Genomic DNA, 16,526 nt, shown 5'->3' on the forward strand with positions numbered 1-16,526 from the left:
TGGGCTCAGGCGCCGGCCAGGGCCCTGCACAGGAGTCACAGCTCTGTGACCTGGTCACAAAACTGCAAGGAGACCTACTTCCTGACTACCTTTCTTGTTTTGTTGTCCACAAGAGAAAAGCCACCCCCAAACTGTCATTTTGTAGAACATGGTCATTTAGCCCTAAAATGGAACCTTTCCGTGAGTAAGTAGAAATAATCATAGTGGAGGAAAAGGTCCACCTTCCTATTTCCTCTGAGGTCATGATCCGCATTAGGAAGAAACCTTGACGGTAACTACTGGCTCCGAGCAAAGGGAAACTTCTGTTTTTTATTTCTCCCTTCTCATAACAGAGAAGTATTTTTAGTTTTTATTTCAGAAGGCAAGGCTTTACAGACAGTTCTGTTTCCTTTGGTCAGTATTTGATGTCTCTTGGTTATTTTACATACTGTCTCCCTATATATTAGAATATGAAATAATCATATACCAATAACCAGGAGAAAATAATTTTGTGATAGGCTTCTGCTGTGATCTTACGATACTTTTTCTTTAGGAATTGTTGTGCCTAGTTCTCCCCCAACCTAGGAGGCAAAAGTACCATCATCAAACAATCAGAGTTCATTCAAAAAAGGAACATTTCCAAATTCTCCACATGTGAGAATGCCTAGGCATCCGAGTGAGCATTACCACCAAACCTTCCATCCTGGGCAGCGGAAATGCCACGCTACCGAGGACGTGAAGGTCAGCAAGCCCGTAGGCTCCTGCTTTGTTATTCTTCCTCTACTAAGAACAATATTGGGCCCTGGCCGGTTGGCTCAGGGGTAGAGCGTCGGCCTGGCGTGCAAAAGTCCCGGGTTCAATTCCCGGCCAGGGCACACAGGAGAAGCGCCCATCTACTTCTCCACCCCTCCCCCTCTCCTTCCTGTCTCTCTCTTCCCCTCCTGCAGCTGAGGCTCCATTGGAGCAAAGATGGCCCGGGCGCTGGGGATGGCTCCTTGGCCTCTGCCCCAGGCGCTGGAGTGGCTCTGGTCGCGACAGAGCGACGCCCTGGAGGGGCAGAGCATCGCCCCCTGGTGGGCAGAGCGTCGCCCCCTGGTGGGTGTGCCGGGTGGATCCCGGTCAGGCGCATGCGGGAGTCTAACTGTCTCTCCCCGTTTCCAGCTTCAGAAAAATACAACAACAACAACAAAAAGAGCGATATTGGGAATCACGGGTCCCAAGCCGTGTCCTTTGTCCCTTCATTGGCTCACCTGCTGCCACCAGGTGGGGATGGGCTAGTGGCACAGGAAAGCAGAGAACTCAAGGTGCACCTTCACTGAGTTACTCTGGGTATATTAACCGTAACAACTATGGATGTTACAGATAGCAGGATGAATGCCACACCGAGCACCCCTGGCAGCCAGGCTCAGAGGAGAGGCTGAATGTGGTCCCCGTCCAGTCCTCCATGTCCTGGGGCCCGTTAGGCTGTCCCTCCTTCCTCAGCTCATTTCAATCCTTGTTCTTTTTTATTATTTTTAATTTTATTTTTATTAAAAATTTTTTTTTAACAGAGACAGAGAGAGAATCAGAGAGAGGGACAGATAGGGACAGACAGGCAGGAACAAAGAGAGATGAGAAGCATCAATTATCAGTTTTTTTATTGTGACACTTTAGTTGTTCATTGATTGCTTTCTCACATGTGCCTTGACTGCGGGCCTTCAGCAGACCAAATGACCTCTTGCTCAAGCCAGCGACCTTGGGTCCAAGCTGGTGAGCTTTGCTCAAACCAGATGAGCCCGCGCTCAAGCTGGCGACCTCAGGGTCTCGAACCTGGGTCGTCCGCATCCCATTCAGATGCGCTATCCACTGCCCCACCGCCCGGTCAGGCTCAACCCTTGTTCTTAAAGCCGTGTGCGTGGCTTCTTACCTAGAAGGCTTTTGAGGGTAATCCGCCGGGTTTAGGAATTTAGGCTTGGGCGGGAGCGGGGGCCGTTTTGGTTTCTGTGGAACACGTGGGGGGCTCTGCAGTCCGGCGCTGCTTCCTCCTTTCTGGGATAACCTCTTGTAGTCTTCCCGCGCTTGTTTCGCCAAGGAGCGTCTCCTCTCGTCGGCTGCTTTGGATTTTCGCACTAGAAAGACAAAAGGGTTTGAGGAAGGTGCTCATCAACCCCCAGAGAAGGCCAGACAACTCAGCACTGCAGCTGGAGTGCAGACTCTGGCATCTGCTGATAATAATGAACAATCGCTATCTATCAACGCTGTCATTCAGACGGCTGGGCTTGCACATTCGCACTGTCCAGTGTTCACTGTGGACTCTTTATCTGGGCGCTCGGGGACTTTCCGAGTGGGAGAGAGAAAGAAGAGGGGGAGGAAGGGACAAGATAGCAATGTAGAACCATTGGTTGGAGAATTTCCTGCAGTTGGCAAGACTAAGTGATGAGTCACAGCCCGAGTGAGGATTCCAGTTGGCAGGAGGGGCTTTGAATGACAAGAGGTGAAAATCCTTCACACAAACAGTTCAGGATGTCAGAGGCGCCGAGTCATGAGCAAAGATCAGGCTGTCGGGAACTGTTCAGTGGTCCAGGCTGTGCACGCGGTGAGCAGACAGTGAGGCTCACCACCAGCCACATTCAGAGCCCACTGTGAGCTGAACCCACTACAAATCAACCGGCCAGGCCAAAAAGTAAAGTGACACCATAGACGATGATAGGGTGGGTACACATAAAGTACCCCAAGGCTGCCTCTTCATACTGCTTTGTAAATAGAGGGTTTATTCTTTTATTCTGCTTTTGTTTTAGCAACATAGTATTAAAGGACTCTACGGCAGGATATAAGAAGAATCTTTTTCTTGACGTGTATTTACATCATTAGTTAAATCCTGTTATGTCTGACTTCAAAGAGATGCCGAAGATGTTCCAGTATTCTAGGATTTCACTGTGGAGAAGTCGTGGGATCTTGCAAATATTCACATTTCACAAAAATCTGTCATTTTAACGGTGTTCCTTGTAATGGAACTGACGATCAGTTTCAGATTCCCAACATCTTGCCAACAGGGCTCCTTCTATTCCCCACGCTGCCTCAAGGGCTGAGGGCAGTGAAGGCTTCCCTGCCTCAGTCACAAGGAAACCCTCGTCCCATTTCCCCTGCACTCGCCAGCATCGTCCAGCACGTGCTGCTCTGCCTTCACCTGCACTGAGTCCTCAGGGGCTATTTCTGGCAGTGCTGGTTCAGACAGGTGTCAGGGTGCTCACAGGCCTGGGAGGCATGCTGAGATAGCCAGCCTTTTATTCCTGTGTTCTTGACAACAAAGTTAAGATGGACCCACTGTTGAAAATTCAGACAACTGTGGAATAACTACAAGAATTATTCAAATTAGTAATCTTGAATTCCACCTTTCAAATGTTAACAGGGTAATAGCCTTCCAGTTTATTTCCTTTATATACTTCAGGCATTTGAAAAGAGAAATGTGTTACATACTGTTTTATAATGCTTTCTCTTCTCCACGCTAAAAAGATGTTAACATATTCCAAGGTCATAAAACACTCTTCGGAAACATGTTTTTTTCATAGCTAGATACCATTCTATCATTTAACACATTGTAACTTTGATAGTGCAAAGATGAACTGAGACCCTTTCTGCCATTCAGCAAGTGGCTCGTAAGACTTGCAGTAATAATTTAATGTTAAAACATCTCTTAACGACCTCTTAACATGCTTTGTAGATGGACCGCTTTAGTACACGGACCGACGAGCTTAGCGAGGCGTCTGGGTACTCACATGACGCCTGCCACTCCGAGTCTTCTTTCCAGCTCTTATAAATCTGCTTGGTTCTCTCTTCATCTATTTGGTTGTTTTCTTCATCTTGTGTTTTCTTCGTGGATTCTTTCTTCTGTTTAAAAAACCAGAAATAAACCCTAGTGAGTGACCATGGCCGTTTCCCTGGAGAAGGAGAGCTGTAGGTGCGCCAGCTGCCCACGCCCTCCCCCAGCGCCCCAGGAGGCGATATAGTTCCGGGGGGGGGGGGGGGGGGAGACCGTCCGCCACACCTGGAGCGCTCCGCGCTCGCTCACTGTGCGGCTCCACGGCTGCTTCCCGGGTCACACTAAGAGATTAAGAACACTTCGTTGGGTTATAATGAGGGCTAAACACTTTTTTTTTTAAGTGCCTAGCACAATGTGCAATAGATAGTAAGAATTTGGTAACTATTCGTTCTTCTCAGATGTAGCACCTACCTGCTTTAAACTGAGCCCCGAGAAGTGGTGGGGCACACGGTTTCAGGGCAGCCGGGTGACACGGCTCTGCCTGAGCCACAGTCAGTCCCACAGCGGCTCAGCTGTGTCACCTGCAACCACGGGGCTGACAGCGTGGTATTTACACATGGTCGGAGGGGGCTCAAAAAGGATTTTTGTGCGTTTGTTTAAAAACAAAAACAAAAATATATTTTAAAAGCATCCTCTTTCAAGAATGGAAAATATAAAATAAGGAACATGAGTCTTCCTTTAAAAAGGAATTCGGGGTTCCTTTTGGTGATAAAATGTACATCTTAACCATTTCGTAAGCATGCAGCTCTATAGCAGTAAGAACTTTTCAAGGGCATTAGTTTCCAACTAAAGCGAAACGAACACATCAAATCGCTGAGACTTAAAATGTGTTTTGTTTATTTGGATACAGACTTCTGAGTACTGGTGAGAAACCGAATTTACAATTTGGGGAACTAAAGAAAAGCCTTGGTTAGCTGAGCAACGAAACAATCCGAAACAGGGTTGCTGTTGTTTCTTTTTTTTTCTTTGTGTTTTCCTACAGAAAGGTAGACATTCTTGCTGTTAATCTATTTCACCAAAGCTGGAAAAATTGATGTTGTGAAACTTATTTTTAATTATTGTGGGAAGTCACAAGTCACAGTTAATGGAGGAGGTGATTATTCATGAACTATATATATATTTCAGTTCAGGTATAACTAAACTTTTATTTACTGTTTTCATTTTTTCTGACATTCTTTTCCTGCCTAGAACTCAGTTCCTTTGGTTTGTCAATATTACAAAAACCAAACAACAGTTTTTAATGTTTGGCATGACTGCAAAAATTAGTCATCCCTTTCCTGAAGCTGTTTATACGGCTGAAATACAAATAAAGTGCTGCTAGCAATTTCGAAGCTTAAACGGGAAACAAAATGAAAAAGAAATATCCTGAAACGTAAACGTGGAGCTTTGTAGCCAATAATACTGTAATAATTGTGTGTGGTGCTAGGTGGGTACTTGAAATATCGGGGGACGCTTTGTAAAGTACATGACTGTCCAACTCTGTGCTGCTCACCCGACACTAAAACAAAACAATATTAAATGTAAAGTATAATTGAAAAATAAATTTTTTTAAAAAGTGGACCTTTGTCTTCCACATGCATATTTTAACATTATTTAAAATGACTATAAAAATATAGTTATAATGTTCAACTATGACATCATGGATATTATTGCTTAGAAAAAGCACAAAGTTTACAAAGTGAGTCTACCGGAGGAAAAATGTTGTTAGATAATAATGCAGAGGACACTAACACGTCTGAGTGCGCTCTATTTAGTAAGCGGTCCTCCTGTTTAATCTGTGGTGCAATGATGTGTGGGCACAGTGGGGAGGGGGACAAAGTTAATGAGTTTCACAGAGTGATAGCAGATGAGATCGGCCCTGACCACTGTGTTTATTCAAAGCAGCTGAAAAACTGTAGAAACCATCCTGAGTTTCTCTAAGAACTCCTTCAGAAAATTGACGTTGAGCACATCTTTACAGGTTGATCTTTACTTTCTCTATTTTGAAAACTATCATTTCCTCTTTAGAAGTCCTTTGCTGGAAGCACGCAGGCCCAGGATGGGGACTGCAAACCAGGCAGGGGAAAGTCAAGGTGAAGGCTGGGAGTGGCCGGCAGCCGCGCTGAGGCCGGAGGCAGTCCAGGTGCCCGGGACCAAGGTGTGAGGACAGACAGGGGCAGATACAACATCTACAAAAAGCCTCTCATCCCGCCTGTTGATGCAAAACACTTCCCACCAGTTCCTCATTAGACGCTCCCCCCCTTCCTGATCCCTGAAGCAGGAAGGCTCTTTCTTATTCCCTTTGTTCCGCAGAGAAACTAGATAAGTGACCTGCTGTCATTCTCTTGAATTCTGATATAATTTCGTAGGGTGGGAGAAGGAATGTAATGGCACATGGCCCTGGGCATTCTTGTGTGAAGACATGAAAATTGAAAATCTGGCGTCTCACTGAAAGGTTTGAGAACCACGGATCTCGTCCACCCACCTTGATGTAGAGACAAGAAACCTCAGGCCCAGTCTAAACACTGAGCTGCCTCCGGCCTCAGACCACTTCTCCTTTCCAGCTAAACTCATGACCTCATCTGTCATCACAGCAAGAAATATCACCGAGATGCCAAATTCTCTGTAAGAGTCTACAGGGTTCTCAGCCCTCCTCTCTCCTCTCATTGACTGAGCTCTGCTGTTCCCTGACCATCCAGTGCGCCTCTGTGCCATCAAGCTGGCTGTTCCCTCTCCGGGAATATTCTTCCCCCCAGCCACCCACAGAGCTCCCTCCCTCATTTCCTCAGTCTCTACTCTGATACTACCTTCCCGGGGCAGCCTTCTCTGCCCACTGGTCTAAGAAACCATCTCCCACCCTCCCGGCATCCCCAGCTCCCTTGGCCTTCATTCTTCTCCTTCACAGCATGAATGACCACCTGACATGTTAGAAATGTTTACTGTCTGTCACCCCTGACTGGAATTCAAGCTTCCTGAGGGCAGAGCCTTTATGGGTTTTGTTCACCGTATCTCCCATGCCCAGAACAGCGCCTAGCACATGGGAAAAACTCAAAAGATGTGGGTGGAATGGACGCAGATCCTTTGTCTTTCTCGCCTGTCCTCATTTAAAATGGTATAACGTACCCCGGACAGCGTTACGGAAAACTTCCTTTAGATACTCTGTTGCTGCTGTTTTAGAAAGAGGTATGTATTATGCCTGCAGAACGACTGCTCCAAAACTTCAGTGTGCATTCTTGAAATCTCAGACATGTGAGTTACCCAAGTTCACGTACAGCTCTGCAGAGAAACCAGGGAATCGATCCCAGTGCCCACAGGGACACGGGCCCCATCTTGGGCCTGTGGTCACTTGGAACTGGTTCTTTACAGCCTGGTATCTGACCTGGCTTTTTCAGACTCTCTGCAGGTCAAATTCTACTACAGTCTCCAAGAGCCGGTCTATGCCTCATTGACTATGAGCAATGCACGATGCGATAGGGATCTAACACAATGGAGGAAGTGGGCTCGGTCTGCAGGGAGGATCTCCCGTCTGGCTGGATGGGAGAGGGATGCGAGTGCCCCATGGAGCCCTGGCACAGTGGGTGTGGGTGGTACAAGAGGCTGATCACAGTAAAGGGACAGGCTCACAGAAACAATGAACACATAAAGAACTTAGTCCGAATGCACTATTTCTGCCAAGTCTGGTGCCTCATTTATCACTCTCCGCAATGAGCCTTCCTGCTTTCGGTGTTTGCAGTAGCCCAGGATGCATCTCTGTTTTAGATCTTTGGTGAGCAGTCTAGCAGATATGTCTTGGCATCTGTTTCTTCCACGATACTTAAGACTTTTTCAACTCCAGATAAACAGGCAAAGATGAATAGCTCTGTTCGCAAGCTTTTCAAGACAAATTTCGCGTTCTGCTGCTTAATTTCATTTCTGCATGAGACTGATATACCCATTTGTGAAATGTTAGTGGAAATGGCTATGCATTAAGCCCCCTGAGGACAGAACGTAAATCTTTTACCTGGTGAAATCCATATGCCTTCATACGATTGATGGAATCTGCCAACATTTGCTGAATATTTCTTGAGGAACTGGAGGGTGACTAAAAATTAAACGAGACACATTTTTATACCATTTAGAGCTGCAGTGCAGTTTCGGAAAATAATCTGTTAATGTTTCCCTCCTTTCATCATTCCCTAATTCTGCCCCACTCTCAAAACTGAATCCACCAACGCTTCCCATCAGCACCTGAGTTTCTGAGCCGACCCTGGCTGGCAGCAGGGATGAGAAGCCTCAGCCTCCCCACTCAGTGGGGTTTAGAAATGAATTATTGCCCAAGAGCCAGGGTCTAGTGGTTTGCCCATGATGAGCAGGTTTGTGTGTCTTGCCCCGAGCAGGTCCCGGGGCCCCTGGGATATCTTCTAGTTGTCGATATTAGTTCTTGATCTAAATTCTCTTCCATCTTAATCCCTGCTCTATCCAAGCCCTGTTTTAGGTTAGGGCAGAGAAATGCTTCGTCTCTGCCACTCAGCTGCATCCGCCTTCCTCCCCAGCTAAGCCAGAGGCATGCCTAGAATACCAGTTTGGTCCCTGGCACCCTGCCCACTTCCCCTGCCTGATCACATTCCTCCTCACTCCTTCTCCTGACCCCGTTACCCAGCCTGGTATCTAGATTTCTGTAATTCTAGATGGGTTTCCCAAGAGGCAACTCCTACTAGTGGGGTTCTCAGATCCACAGCCTAAACTCCCTGGCCTTACTCCTGCCAGCCACGTGCCAACCTCTCTGGCATTGTGACCAATCTGGAACATGTCAAGTGCTTCTTAAAACCAGGTCAGTCACACACAGGCCCTCATCACCCTGTCCCAGGCTTGATTGCAGAATCTGGGCCATGTCCCAGCGTGTGACCGTATACCCCAGTATCACACCACCCACAACCCATATTACCATGACTTTGTGCCTTGTGCCTGAGGACTCATTCCTGAATTCTGGCATAGATCAGAAATTGTCTGCATATTTTCAGCAAAAAGGTTGGTACCAAGATTCAGCATGTACCACACAGGGTTCTTGGGATATTTATTATGCTGAGTAATACACCAGTATGGCTATCTCAATTTTGCCCCTTTTTTTCAAAGAAGCTGAGCTGTTGTGCTAGGACAGCAGTGCCCCCGCAGGTAGGCGCACCCGTGTGAGTGAGTTATCGCTGATACAATGCAGGTGAGAACTGGTATTTTCCACTTGTATTTGGATTCCTAAAACCTCCTTCACACAAGCACCCAGGCCACTTCCCCTTCCTTTGGGCTGGAATTGTGACGGCGGTCATGTGAGTACCCAAGACAGCAGAGCCACCAAAAGCCCGAGCCCCTGAATGACTTAGCCCTCCTGCACCAGAACCCCCATTCTGGATGTTGTAAGGGAGAAAGACTAATGTCTGTTGTGTTTTTTTTGTTTTTGTTTTTGTTTTTTTTTTGTATTTTTCTGAAGCTGGAAATGGGGAGAGACAGTCAGACAGACTCCCGCATGCGCCCAACCGGGATCCACCCGGCACGCCCACCAGGGGCAACGCTCTGCCCACCAGGGGGCGATGCTCTGCCCCTCCGGGTGTCGCTCTGTTGCGACCAGAGCCACTCCAGCGCCTGGGGCAGAGGCCAAGGAGCCATCCCCAGCGCCCAGGCCATCTTTGCTCCAATGGAGCCTCGCTGCAGGAGAGGAAGAGAGAGACAGAGAGGAAGGAGAGGGGGTGGGTGGAGAAGCAGATGGGCGCTTCTCCTGTGTGCCCTGGCCGGGAATCGAACCCGGGACTTCTGCACGCCAGGCCGACGCTCTACCACTGAGCCAACCGGCCAGGGCCTCTGTTGTGTTTTTAACCATTGCCTTTTGGGTCTATTTGTTACAAAGGTTTGGTCCATCTTAGCTGAACCAGCAACTGCTGGTGGCAAGGCACACGTCAAGGTCTCTGCTGAGGGCTTTTCCTAATCCTGGGCAGCGCCATTAATGCTAATTCCACAAACAGCCACTAGTCTCTGGAGGGCTGCTATGACCAGGCACCGCTGTGGTGGCACAGGGGGAGTTACTTTTACTTCTGGCAGCATCTCTGATGGATGGGCAACATCTTGGCCATCTTCAGACGAAGAAAGTGAATCTCAGAGGAGTTGTGTAGCTTGCTGAGATCACACAGCTGGCTTGTGCCAGAGTTTATGATTCTCCCACTATGTCAACATTGTGATGATAGGACAGTAAGTGGGGGTCAAAGATTCCTTATACTTATTACCTGGCAAATAATGAATCCTATAGGTTTCACTCCTGCTACTTACCTACTCCATCTCATTTTTTTTTCTTATTTCAGTATCATTAAAGACAATACAGTGCTGCTCTGCATCTGAAACAGAATAGTACGTAACCAGCTCCTCTATTTCTGAACAGGTCAGGATGTTCCACCAGATTTAGTGTAAGTCCGTTCAAAAGTCCAAGATGACTCTGAAGAGCTCATTCCTGCAGTCTCTGAATGCATTTCCACTATAAGGAATGTGAGCTTTAAAAACAGGCTCATTCTCCCTTTCCTTGATGACATAACGTCAATGGGACATCATCATTTTGCAAAGGACCAGTTTCTTCTATGTTTAAAATTAGGAGGCAGGTCACCTCCTCAAGTACTGTAGATAATGCTCCAACAACGCTAGCTGCACTTGGAGCCTCTCCACTTGCTTGTTTCAGGACCTAGACCTGGGCAACCAGCAGAGCTTTAGACCAGGGTGTTGCCAGCCGCACCTCCACCATGCTCAGTCTTTACATTATTGAACAAACTGTTAGTTGTTTCCCGAATTAGCATCAGGCTAATAGGCAAATGGCACTTCCTTCCTAAACCGTATATTCCAAAGTGTTGTCTATTTCACCAAGTACTACTTCCCTATTCCTGTCATCTGCATAGGTACAACGCTTTAAACATATTATATGAGTGATTCTTTGTCCCTTAGAATTATTCCTTCAACTGGACTATTCATCTGTCTACATATACAACACTGTTTTCTTACCATGTGCTTTTTTCTTATCTTAATTTGTTTTCTTTCATCATCCTATTCCTTTTCTTACTAGCATGTACAATATACTTGCCGCTTTGGCACCTATCAGATAGGATGGGCTATTACTATTTTTAAAATACCTCAAAACTAAGTACAGACACATGAACCAGACAATGAAAAGGACAGGCTGGTGGGGACTAAAGGAACCACAGTGCCTGTCAGCACCATCTACTGGGGCCAGTCAGTGTTGACACCTTTTCTGTGAAGTTTAGGTTTCTTGCTTTTTTTTGTTTGTTTGTTTTTAACTTTTCCATTGATCTGAAAGAGAGAGAGAGAGAGAGAGAGAGAGAGAGAGAGAGAGGGAGAAAGGGAAGGAGAAAGGAAAAGGAGAAAAGGGAGAGAGGGAGGGAGAGAGAAGAGAGAAGCATCAACTCATTCTATTTAATTGTTCCATTTAGTTATGTGTTTATTGGTTGCTTCTTCTATGTGCCCTGACTGGGAACTGAACATGTGACCTCAGCATGCCTGACTGATGCTCTATCCACTGAGCCACCAAGCCAGGGCCTGAAGTTTTAGATTTTGGTTTAATTACCAAAGCTGGTTCTTGGGTAGAAGAGTTTAAGCCTAAATAATTGATTAGTTTAACAACCAGCCCAGAGATTGATACTTTCATTCAAGGACTTCCATATGTCTAAAACATATTGTAAACTCTAAAACTATTTATACATGCTCAGAGCCACAGTTATAAAAACACTAATTTTCAAGATGAAACAAGATCTGCCACTATTCCAAAGTGTTAAAAGAATATGAAGAACTTAAGACTTGTGGAGAGCAGGTTCATTCAGGTACCCTTACAGGTTCCACACATCAGTGGAATGCACTAAGTATGGTGTAGTGGGCTGAGACAATGTGATACAAAAGAGAGTTCCTTTATTTATATATATAAAAAAGCCACATTTAGTGGCACCAATACCAAGGGGAGACAACATCAGGAATACCGTTGCCTCTCTGAGCATTCCCCGGGGACCAGGGGTGGGGAGTGGATGAAGGGGCTTCTTGGAGAGAGTACTGTGCCCTCTCTGAAGCTTCCATATGATTCTGGGTCCCAGGAAACATACTCTTTAGTTATTCCTATTTGGAACACAAGAAAGGGAGGAAAACTACCCATCTAGCTATATAATTTTTGTTTATAAAGTACTTTCAAGTCCAATTCATCATTTGACCTTTATGTCAACCCTGTAAGGGTGTCAAAGCAAGTAGTGTCCCTTTACTAAAAAGGTAAGGTGATCTATTAATAGGTAGAAAAACAGAGACCCCGTGTCCTCTCCCTATCGACTGCTTGCTCCTCCCACGGGGAGGCCCAGAAGAACACGTCGGCTCTCATGCATGCAAGTCAGTGCAGCCACCTCCCATGAGCTACATTACAGAGGCCTCTGCAACTGTTGAAACTCTATGTGCAGAATGAAAGCAATCTTATCTGCTTCCTATTTGCTTAATTTAAAAGTAAACACTGTATTGCTGCAATGAACATAAGGCATTATTCATAATAGCCAAGACATTGAAATAACATAAGTGTTCTTCAAAGGATGATTGGATGAAGAAGATGTGGTACTATATACATACAATGGAATACTATTCAGTCATAAAAAGATGAAACAATGCCATTTGTGACAACATAGGTGGCTCTTGAGTATCATGCTCAGATGGAAAAGGACAAGAACCATATGATTTCATTCACATGTGGGATATAAAACAAAAAAACAACAAGTGAACAAACATACAAACAAAGCAAATGCAAACTCATAGATACAGACAACAGAATGGTGGTTACCAAAGAGGAAGGAGGTGTGGGGAGGGTGAAGAGGGGCAAGGGGATCAAATGGAGGGTGACAGAAGGAGGTGAAGCTCCGGGTGGTGAGCACACAGCGGAGGATACTGATGTCATATGATCAAGTTGTACACCTGCAATTTATGTAATGGTGTTAATCAACTAATTTAATAATAAAATAAAAACTGCCACATAATATTTTGGCAAAAGCTCCAAAAAATAAAGAGTAAATTTGAAAACCAATGACATAAGGGACTTAGTGGACACCCTTTAGACACCATGTCAGAACAGGGTCCTTTCTAATCAGTACAGGCCCAACTCAGCCTGGGAGTAGAGCCCGTCCATCCTGCCTGATCCCGTGAAACTGACAAGTATGGCCATCTGAACCGACAGACCCAACTCAGCCTGGGAGTAGAGCCCGTCCATCCTGCCTGATCCCATGAAACTGACAAGTATGGCCATCTGATCGACAGACCCAACTCAACCTGGGAGTAGAGCCCGTCCATCCTGCCTGATCCCATGAAACTGACAAGTATGGCCATCTGATCGACAGACCCAACTCAACCTGGGAGTAGAGCCCGTCCATCCTGCCTGATCCCGTGAAACTGACAAGTATGGCCATCTGATCGACAGACCCAACTCAACCTGGGAGTAGAGCCCGTCCATCCTGCCTGATCCCGTGAAACTGACAAGAATGGCCATCTGAATCGACATAAGCCACTGGGTTATCAAAAGATGCTGCTAGCAACATTGATATTATATGGTTACAAATTATATTTCCCTCAGAAACCGTGTGTAATATCAGGACTTAAACTAATTACACTTTTAAAACTGGTTTGAATAAAACAGTTCATTCTGGCCACTAAGTTAATATTTATTCTCTTTAAAGATAGGGCTATGCAATCAAACAAATGCCAAACAACTTTAATTCCAAGGAAACCAGAAAGTTCCCGTAAATAGAACTTTATTAGCACTCAATTTTTACGGTGAAGATGAAAATGATGAATTAATGGGCTAAAATCAAGAGTTTACTTTTGAAAATGTACTACTAGGTTAAGTATTTACTCACCCTGTTCTAGCACCTCTTAAATCCATGATGTTCCTTAATAACCTCCTGAGGGCAAAGAGCATGTCACCTTAATTCACTGATATTTGGAGTCTCAGCCAAGCACAACAGGGACGGGCATTTAGTAAAGCCTCAATAAGTAGTTGGTGAATGAATGAATGCATTATAAATTCGTGACACATTCTTAACCAATAAAAGATACTCCAGTCTAGTTTTAATGTTAATCAATGCAGACTGAATTCAAGTTCTCTGAAAATCGGTGGCCTGCCCTATAACACACTCAGTTTGCTGACCAGGGCACCGGAACAATCAGACCTTCTATTCCCAGCCATTGTAAATGAAAAAGGAGTTCCCACTGATGACTATAATACCAGCTTTTGAACATACTGGGAGTTCGCTTTTTCTTTATAAAATAATGGGAGAGTCAGAATAATGGAACTGTGCTTTGATAAAGTTACAAAGAATAATAATATAGAGTGGAGATATTTTCCTGAGGCCAACTAGACTAACAAGATGAAAAACGGGACAGTTTTATTGCTAAAAATATAGTACATAGTCCCTGCGGAATGATTTTACTGAAACATGAATTAGGACAACAGGGACCCTAAGGAATATTTCCTCTGGTTCTCTAGCAAAATCTATGCACAGAGACTGCTGGCGAGCCTGACTTAAAAGTACAGCAGACTCTAATATGATGGGTAATTTCATGGCACACCTTTAGGTGATAACACCATCTGAGTTTATTGCGGGCATATTAAAGCACAGAACTGTCATGCCAGATGAACATCTGCCCATTTTCATCTCACATCCCCCTACAGCAATGAGCAAACAGCAGAGTTGGACAGTAACATCCCCAGAAAACGCAATAATGTATAAGTGGTAAGGGTGGTTAGGGCAAAGCATTTCAGAGAGAGAGAGAGAGAGCTTCAAAGGCCGCTCTTACATTCTCACCAGGGAGGCACTTGACATATGATCCAGAAGAAGAACAAAAGGAAGAACGAGGGAAGCAAAGTAAGTATTAGATATAAAGTATAAGTAATAAAGGATTGTTGAGAGAACAGACAAGGAGTCTGAACAGCATGATTGATTTGGGAAGTCTTGCCACAATGGGAAATAGGAACCTAACTACAAATAATGATAGAAAAAATATTTGTATCATATGTAATACTTTACATAACAATTTTATGCATATTATTTCATTTCATTCTCACATCCAAACCAGGGATATGCAACTATTGTAACCTCCCTTTTTTAGATAAGGAAACTGAGTCCCAGAGAGATTTAATGACTGACTCTAAGTGGTCAGGAGGACCCCGTGTCTCCTCACTCAGGACTCCATCTTTCTCTTCCCAGCACACTATCTCTAGTGAGTTAATATAAGTGAATTATTGCAAATATCACTTGCAATTATACAAAATAAAGTTGTGTCACCAACTATATAATGTACAACCCTCAAAACTATCAATAGAAATGCTTTTCTCTTCTGTAATGTACTTTAGGTTAAGCTTTTCATGCAGCATACTGTTTTTAAAAACACAACAGCTTAAATGGCCTTTAAGGGCCCAGGATTTTAAAATCTATCTTATATAAAATTTAATCCTGCAGATTACGGCAAAATTCTATGCCAGTGACACAGAACTGCTTGAGTAATTGTGTAACTCTGATTATGGCTCTACTCTTGAACTAACAAAATGAACACAATTAAGGCCTCATCTCTTTTTACCCGGTACACTCAATAAATATTTTCTCTCACACAAATAATTCTGAAATGCTTCATGCATGTATACAAAAAGAAATATGCAAATGAAAACAGTTACTGGTTTGGGATTATCCCTGTTTTCTCACCTCCAACTCAACATTTTGGTTTGCGTTTCAGGAACACAGTTCTCATCCTGTTTAGCGTGGGCTGCCTCATTATAAGTGTGAACCCGACTCCCTTTCAGGGAGCGGCAGTATGGCTGTCTATAAACAAGAGCCAGGCCACCTAAGATGGTTCTACCGAGCACAGGCACAGGGCATCTACTCTGGGGCTGGGGGCAGGTTTCCCCACCTGGCCTGCTCACCAACCCTTAGTACTCACTTCAGTTACATCACCTAAGGAGCTGCGCTCTAATACTGCCTTTCACCCTTACAGAAAGCCCAAGTCACATAAAACCCTGGTTGCTGGGCAGGAGCTCCTGGAGATGAATAAGGGTCCAGAAATACAATTCAGCATCTGATTTTCTATTCTTTCAAAGACGTGGTCTGATCTTAGTATCTTGTTTCTGAATCTCTCCTTTCTAAAGGCAGACAACCAAAACCTGGTTTTAGAGAACTGTTGGTTTCTGAGTAGACAGCAAGCTTCGCTGTGGTCCAAGGGGTGTAGGGAAGAAGGAAAAAAAACACAGTGGAAGTCTCTCATTTTGTCTGAAAATCATTTTAGGGTTGCTCCTCCACTGCTACTCACGGATGGGAACATAATGCTATGAATCAGAATAACACTTAAAAATATAACTGAAAACCACCATGGTTTCAACGTCAAGTTTACCATCAAAATGTACATTTTAGCAGCGAGTTTTTGTTGTAAGTTGTTATAGTGAAATGACATACTCAAAAACTGATACCAGAGCTTCATGGCAGGTGGCAGTGTGTGTGTGTGTTTTGCGTGTGCAACATTTGTGTGTGTGTGTGTGTGTGTGTGTGGACATGGTAGGGGTGGAAAGGTCACCTCTAACTCCATTTGGTTAAAGAGGATATTAACGGGAATAATCTTGCTCAAGGCTTTTTAATCTACTAGTTTCAAGGTCTTATTATTTTTTGAATGCTCTGACTCCTAGATGTTTGTCTTCTAATATTTTTAAAACGCCTGTTTTGCATTGTGGTCCACTCTGAAGGCTATT

General features: G+C 44.7%; 1 protein-coding gene across 2 annotated transcripts in view; it reads right to left on the reverse strand.

Annotated features, from left to right (window-relative positions):
- SH2D4A (SH2 domain containing 4A) overlaps nucleotides 1–16,526 on the reverse strand; it is a 76,343-nt gene that overhangs the window by 26,249 nt on the left and 33,568 nt on the right. For both annotated transcript variants that reach the window (XM_066380465.1, XM_066380466.1), the window contains exons 5-7: nucleotides 7,758–7,838; nucleotides 3,735–3,846; nucleotides 1,886–2,087 (exon numbers count right to left, since the gene is read on the reverse strand). In XM_066380465.1, coding sequence (XP_066236562.1) covers nucleotides 1,886–2,087; nucleotides 3,735–3,846; nucleotides 7,758–7,838 — 395 coding nt within the window. The remainder of the gene's footprint in view (nucleotides 1–1,885; nucleotides 2,088–3,734; nucleotides 3,847–7,757; nucleotides 7,839–16,526) is intronic.

The sequence above is a fragment of the Saccopteryx leptura genome, chromosome 4 (assembly GCF_036850995.1).
Source record: "Saccopteryx leptura isolate mSacLep1 chromosome 4, mSacLep1_pri_phased_curated, whole genome shotgun sequence".
NCBI classification, from domain to species: Eukaryota; Metazoa; Chordata; class Mammalia; order Chiroptera; family Emballonuridae; genus Saccopteryx; species Saccopteryx leptura.